This window comes from Anopheles aquasalis, chromosome 3 (genome assembly GCF_943734665.1).
Source record: "Anopheles aquasalis chromosome 3, idAnoAquaMG_Q_19, whole genome shotgun sequence".
Lineage (NCBI taxonomy): Eukaryota > Metazoa > Arthropoda > Insecta > Diptera > Culicidae > Anopheles > Anopheles aquasalis.
In genome coordinates, this window is record NC_064878.1 from 9,195,001 (window position 1) to 9,202,500 (window position 7,500).

Consider the following 7,500-nt stretch of genomic DNA (forward strand, 5'->3'; position numbering starts at 1 on the left):
CGGAGGTTTGCACGGAAACCCATTATTCGCTTCGCTAATCGATAATTTATGCTAAACTACTCACCACACCACACGCAAATACCACACACCTCCTTCCTTCCTCTCCCTCCCTCCTTCCCTCCATCCCTTCTTTTTCCCCCTTTTCTATCTACATTCTAGTGGCCACTACCGGGTGTCGGTTTGGTGTGCGCTGCGGTTGGTGCTTACAAAATGGCCAATTCTTTATCCGCTTCATTACTTTGTGCAAAACAGTGTGCGTATCGAGCGTGTGATCGGTTGTGTCGTGTGCTACACTGTGTGTATGTGTGCTGAATCTGCTACTGGGGTGGGTGGAAACGGGGGCGGGTTCAAAACGGGGCTATGTGTTTGTGGGGGTGGGGAGCAAAAAAACAACAGAGCGTTTGGTGGTGGGTGCAAAACTCGTGGAATGTAAAAACAAAAAAAAAAAAAGAAAATCCAGGAACCATCGCCACATTTGGCCTCCTGCCCTCTTCTCTATTGCTCGCTACTTGCACAACTACCAAGAAGGAAACCAGACCCCCAAAAATGGGGGTGCGGAAGGGCGCGTGTGTTGTTGTCGCGAGATCGCGGAACTCGTCGTCGCCACACTCCTCGCGGGCATGGGCTAGCAAGGGAGCAAAATTACTTACCGTTTCCGATCCGGCCGCCGTCACGAGCTCCTGCAGTGCACGCACCGAGAGGGCCTGCTCGATCACGAACACGCACTGCGATAGGTCCGGTGGGATGTTCTTGTCTGCGATGTTCTCGAGGAAGCAGTGCCGGTTGCCGAACCCTTCGGCCGCCAGGCAGACACGCTCCCCGGTGGCCGTGCAGGACAGGCACACCATGTCTTCCTGTGTGCGTTTTTTTTTTTGTTGTTCGTTGGTTGGAAACGAGAGACGAGAGAATGAGAGAATGAGAGCATTAGAAGAAGAGTTTATTAAGAAATGGAAATTTGCAAGCAAAGTTTGACTTCTCCGTTTCGAGGCCTCCCGGATTCGTTAATGTGTCGACGATGATGATGGTGATGATGATGCGATGAGCAACTTTGAAGAGGCAAATCAATTTCAAAGTTAATTTTTTGGTGAAAAACGTGCCTAAAGGTGGCAGTTTGCGAAGGGAATGTTTAACATTTTTTTAATTACTTTTAATAGTTGTAAAGAAATTTTGCTTACAAGTATGAGCGTGGAACTGAAATAAAAATTGCGCAACTTCTAATGACAGTTAAATAACCAAATTCTCCTAAAACATTTGGCTATCTTCAATGAGATTGAATACGATCTTCCAAAGCAAAGGAAATGGAAGCTACACTGGAAGTTCTAAGAACAGAAAAACAGTCGAAAGTCAAAAGTGAATGAATACGGGAACAAAAACCAGATTATGTGAAGACGATGAAAAGGAACAAAAAAAAAGAAAGATCATCGCGCCACCGAGCAAAAGCAATCAAAAGGTTAACGTGTGTTTGATTAAAGGAGCGCATAACTTATGCAACAAGCCCATTACCTAACACGTACTGGGACACGGACCCCGAAAAAGGTGAATCCTATTCATCACCGCGCCTCTCTCGTGGTGCTCGTGGTGGTGGTGGTGGTGTTGCGGGTGGTGCCGATGTGATTGATGCATAAATAATGCAAACGATTCCGCCACCGCAACGACATCCACGACAACAGGCGCTCTGGCATTACGCACGTACGCTCGGCAACTCGCTGTCGAAGGCGATAAATCTTAAATATTTGCTGCTGGCCTGGACCACACCACGAAGACCAAGCCCCTGTGGCTGTATGTGCGTGTTTGTGTGACACGCCTCCACGAGGTGGTTAACAGCAACCAACCGAGGCTTAACCGACTTTGGGGGAGGCTTTGAGGTTTGCATCCCTTTTAATGGCGATTGGTTTATGGAGCGCCGAACCGCGCCTAATTGGAAAATTTCGGCTTCCGTTCCAACGGCTCGACATCGAGGTGGTTGAGGGCTAGGGAGTGGTTTTAACAATTGCTTCACGCCCTCGTTTACACCTCGTCCTGACGCTGACTTTACGCGATCGTCATTATTGGAACATTGAAACCGTTTAATTCAATTACACCGACGCGCACCGGTTAATTGAATCCCTGGGAATTTGGTGGGAAGTCTTGCTTGCTTGCTGGAAGAAGGCGCGCTAGACACTTACCGTACGCAGGAATGAAACATCATCCTGCTCGGATCCTCCCTCTGCTTCAGCCATGGTGTTGCTCTACGTTGGCTCTATTTTGGCAGCTTTTGGGCAGAATTCCTCCAGCAAAGCTCCAGCTCTCGAGCTGCTGCTGTGACCCTTTTAGTAGCAGCAGCAGCAGCAGCAGCAGCACCGCTTGTGACACACTACACAACAACAACAACACTCTCTGGCACTGGCACTGGCTTTGGTTTTTGTCCCAGAATACGGGCACTACGATCACGTTTCCTCTTTTCTCACTAGCACTGCTTTCCGCTACCGGCTGCACTGCTCACCATCCGTCTCACCATCTGGCCATAATCCTTGACCACAGCACACCGTCTCTCTCTCTCTCGCTCTACGTGCACACGTACGTAATGTGGTCAATTTCGGTTCGTATGAATCGGTTTCGGTGTTTCGTAGCCTGGGCCGAGCAACGTTTTGGCCGCCGTCGTCGTCGTCTTTATCGTTGTCGTTGCCGCGTTTGGTGCTCGTCTTCTTGGTCGTTGTAGTAGGAGTTTCTGCAAGTTGTGTTACGGGGAAGGGATGAAAAAATAAGACAATTGAAAACCAAAGTTGTGCCAAATGCTTGGAAAGTTGGTCCTTGGTGGACACTGAGCAGGGACAATGGAGAGTTGAAAAATGGTGAGAGAAGTGATGGGGATGTGAAGGGTGAGCTGGAGCAACTTGGTTGGGGAACAGATTTGCTGGACAATTCAGCGGGCGTGCTCTCTGGTCCATGGTCTGGAAGTATAAAAAAACGAAAGACAATCGGTTAAAATGTGTAATTTGATACGAAATGTATCGTAAAACGAACGAATATTCATAAGAATGTCCATCTACTAGAAAGTATTAGTGTTTATGTCTTGATAGTATTACATTTAATGGACAAAAACGGAAGAATTAATTAAAGAAAGGATAAAAACAGTTCATAAATCAACAGATGTGCCCTCAACAATGTCCTGCGACGACGAGTCCCTCAGTTTTGGACGAGTCCCCAACATAAAGCATAAAATATGATAATTTAACCCGTAACAAAAAACCCTCACAACACGTCCTCCCTCTCACTAGTCACATTAATTTCCGAGTAAGAGTAATCCCACATTGTCTGGGTCATAACTCACGCCGGTTACATCTTGCCACCGGATCTGAAACCCAAAACCTGAAGCAACAGCCGGCACGGTGGTGTCTCCTAAGCCTCTAACGACCACGGCACGACTACGGTCCGCCAGCAGAGCATGCCAACGTTCCGATGCATTAGAAAAATGGGGAGCCGGGGGCAGCCGCAAATCCTTCTCGAAGCCGAAAACGCCTCCGAATCCGCTGCTCGAGGGCATGCAACAGTTTTTCGCAACTCCCTCGCAAGCACACAGCTGTATTTCGCTAACCGGCAGCATCCCTGCACGCCGTCCGGAATCATAGCTAAAAGTGGAAGACCAATAAGAAGTCGAAGAAGTGAAAAAACGAAAAAAAAAAATATTATCGGAACGCAGCTTCCTGTGGAGCAATGGACCGGGACGGAACGAACTGTTGTCGGGCATGTGTGCGGCTTGCTTAGATGCCGCCCCTGCTTCCCAGTTTTCCGGAGGCAGCAACCTTTTTTCCGGAGCATTTATCGGCCCAAAAAAAACCCCCATCCAAGGAGACTCCGTTTGGCAGGGAGAGCTACGATTAAGATGGGTGACGATGAGCGACCGTGTTGACGGCGATGCGGTGGTGGCTTTGGCTTTTATTGGCCTTCGCCTTTCGTTGAGGTCATGTGTTAGCACCATACGTGCCAACGTGTGTTCTAAGATGTGTGCTTTCTGCTGTCGACAGCAAAGAAGCAGAGCCCAATTTTTTTTCCTTCGAGATTTTCCGACATCGATCGGACCATCGAAAGTGGCAGCCACGTGGACCACGAAGGGTAAATATTTGTACATCGTGCGTCTCCCTCGGACCAGTGATGCAGAAGAGAGCCCTTCCGCGTTGTACGATTTCTGTTGAAATCTTTTCTTGATATCAACATAACCGATGGATGGTTGACTTACGCTGAAGTCAGCACCATTTTCAACCAGAAAAAGTCATCAAAATCCAACCAAAACAACAAGCTACAACACACGAAATGGGGCTTTTTGGGGAGTGAAAAACTTTCCAACAATTTATGGCATAGGATACATGGTGCACGAGCGCTTCCTCTGCGACAACAACAATAGCGAAGGTTGGAGAAAGTTTTTGGCAAGATAAGATTGATTTGTGGCCGATGTGCCCGCCGGCGTGTTGTGCAAAGTTGGTCAAGGTTACGTACCGGGCGTTCTAGACGTTGTCTTTTGCCGTGCGGTGTGGTGCGGTGGGAAAGCAATTTCGATTTCCTCCATTACTTGGTGCATGTCAACGGACCATTATGTGGCACGCCTTTCCTAGACGCCCATTTCGCTGGAACTTGGCATGAAATCGTCAGACTGGTGGAGGTGCTGTGCTGCCTTTTTCTTTCCTCTTCCATGTAGTGGAGTTGATTATGAGATATCAAACCCATCGCGAGGAGGATTTGCGTAACGGTTTACTGCAAATCGTTATTGCGTTCCACAACTGAGCAGCTACCGTTTAAATTCCGGACATTCTCACCGAAGGATAGGGTGTGCCGGATATAAGGTGATCAAAAGCGTGCCGGTTCTTCGAACAAATCATGTGCATCGAAGTATTTCTCCGTTCATTCTTGGTGTCTTATTTATTTCCCCGGGTGCCCTGTTGTGTCTGTGTGCTTCTTCTCGCACTCACGTGGGTTCTTTCAGGTCGATCGATTTTATCCGCGGGCACCGGAAAAAGGGGCACAAGAAGGGCTGCTGGATGATGGCAAACCTCGGCGAGAGATGATGTAAAAGCTCAGCCACTGCTGCTTGGGCTCGTTTCAGCTCGCTTCCTAATCGGATTATCCGGAAAATCGATGGCAGCGAGTGATGATGCAAAGAGGTTGGTCCCTGAGGCGCCAGAAACCTCTGTTTGGGGCTTGGAGGCTGTTGGATATGCAATGTTTATTGAGCCAACAGAAAACCCAATGTTTTGCGTCCCTTTTTTCGGGGCGGAGGGGGGGGATTGTCTGTTTTGTCGTAAGAATCAAACACGAACTTTGGTCGAACACAAATTGGTTCGCTTATCTTCGCATCATTTTTTTCCTTTTTATCTGCCACATCATCGTGATGTCATTTTGTATTATTCTGGTTGCCCCGTTTTGTTGGAACAATCTGATACAAGAACGTCATAAGCACACAAATTAAGGCAACAAAACTTTACCATTCAATGTGCTCGGTTTCACGCTTGTCTTGTCGTAAAATGTGGAAGTCAACCTGAAGTTGGCACCAAGCCACACGACAAAACTTTGAGTGCTTGAATACCGGCCAACCGGTCAAACCACAGTTTGGGACAACGACGACGACAACGACTGGGCTTATTTGGTTCACCGAGATGTTTTTGCGGTCCATTTGATGTGTATTTTGAATTCAGCCGATGCCGAGTCTTTAAAGCAAAGCTGTTTTGCTCCCCGAAACGAATCCAATTTGTGTCTTCAGTGTGCAGGTCACGGTGATTCGCTTTTTGAACTTTATGGCCGAGCTAATGCTTTACGAGGGTATTTGATAAGACGACGACTGGGTGCCGGGCGACTAATGATGACTTATCTCCCGTTCCACGGGTTCTGGGTCTAGGTCTTCACCTTCACAAGGAACTTACTGTCAAAAGGGATAAATTATATGTCCTGCCGTTAATGAATGGCTTCGGATCCGCCGGTGCGGTGATGGGGCACCGTCGAGTAGAGCAGCAATTAGTGAGTCGTTTCATTTCCGCTTCATTTGGAGTGGGTCTTGAGTGGTTTTTGGGGAGCAGCCAGGCCAGCTGTCGAATCGGTGGAAGGCTAGCCTCGGTGGCCAACATGCTCATAAATTAGAGCGGCTAATGGGCTTCGTTGCCGTAGCAAAGTGCGGATAAGGTTGTGACTTCCTGTTTTATTTACCAGGGAGGTTTTATTTACCAACCTTTCTTAGGATATCTTTTTCAAATGAACAAGCAACAAGTTGCCAAAATCTTATAGCCAGCCTCGTTGGCTTGAGTACAGTTCGAGATCAAAAGTGGAATCAAAGTGGAAAAAGTTGTTGAAGAACAGAAACAAACGCCAATTTAATGGAATCCACTCGAGTGTTTGTGTAATTTCAATCATCATTCCACGGAGCAATAACAGTGAATGATGCTGTTTTCGTGTAATTACTGTAATGCTCTTCATAATGTCGACTCACTAATGCCCCACCCCAACTCGGGGGAGGCGAAATGTTTGCTTTAATTTCTCAAATTGTTTTCACACCACTGGGCCCCCCGGGCCCGGGCACGTATGTGGTTGTTTTGTTAAATCAAAAGAAGAAAGGATAACAAATCGTTGTGGGAGTATGCAACGAGCAATCAGCACCCATCGCGCACACGTACCGTACGTGTGACTTAGTACCAATTCATTATTATTCGCCGACATGGCACCGAAGCACATTGCATGCATGCGCGAAGAGTAGTAGAACGAGTTCACAGTTGCTGGGAAGATGGTTCGCGTTGTTCGACCCGATTTCCCGCTGCTGGAGGAACTCTCCGGCTGGCTGAGATTGCCGCAATTCGTGACCTTCGCTGTACCGTGCCATGCGCTACACCAGCACTTACTTGTGCCTCGTGGTGTCCGATACAATCCGATAGTCCACGATTGCTCCCACGACAAGCGTTCAGGGAATTGTCTTCCTACTCGGTTGGTTGGTCGGTGATTGGCAAGACAAGCAGAGGAGGAAGAAAGAGACAGTATGGCTTAATAGGAATCACTTGGACGAGAAGTGAGACGAAAGGACAATGGAGTTGGAGAACTGGAGAGTATTGGCGGTGTTGTTGTTGGGAATTTCTCTATTTATTTGCCACCACCGCGAGCGAGACAATGCGACTGGAATACTAAACAGTGAGTGTGTACACGTTCGCTATCGCTGCACAAGGATCGTGGCGTTCAAGGACTTCAGGGCCAGCACAACGTCTGTCCGTTCGTAGTCGACCAGAGCACTTAAATTGAAATCATTGCTACTTTTAATACAAGCTGGGGGTGATTTCCGATTTAGTTGCTTTACATTTTAATGCCAAACGATTCTTTAGGTTGGTCGGATGTCCTTTGATTTGGGTTTTTGTGATTTGATGTCCTTTGATAAAAGGAAAAAAATGGTCACGAGACACAAAACATAAAGATATTTAATATTCTTAAGTCCGCTCTTATGAAGGGAAAGCCTCTTTGTAAATGAAAATGCATGAAAAGATTTCATTTCATTCT

At 47.5% G+C, this 7,500-nt stretch overlaps 1 protein-coding gene across 16 annotated transcripts in view; it reads right to left on the bottom strand.

The window, feature by feature from the left end:
• The window catches only part of LOC126576071 (ryanodine receptor), a 38,363-nt gene that overhangs the window by 27,784 nt on the left and 3,079 nt on the right, over positions 1 to 7,500 (bottom strand). For all 16 annotated transcript variants that reach the window (XM_050237167.1, XM_050237165.1, XM_050237162.1 and 13 more), the window contains exons 2-3: positions 2,166 to 2,707; positions 651 to 854 (exon numbers count right to left, since the gene is read on the bottom strand). In XM_050237167.1, coding sequence (XP_050093124.1) covers positions 651 to 854; positions 2,166 to 2,219 — 258 coding nt within the window. In that variant the 5' untranslated portion in view covers positions 2,220 to 2,707. The remainder of the gene's footprint in view (positions 1 to 650; positions 855 to 2,165; positions 2,708 to 7,500) is intronic.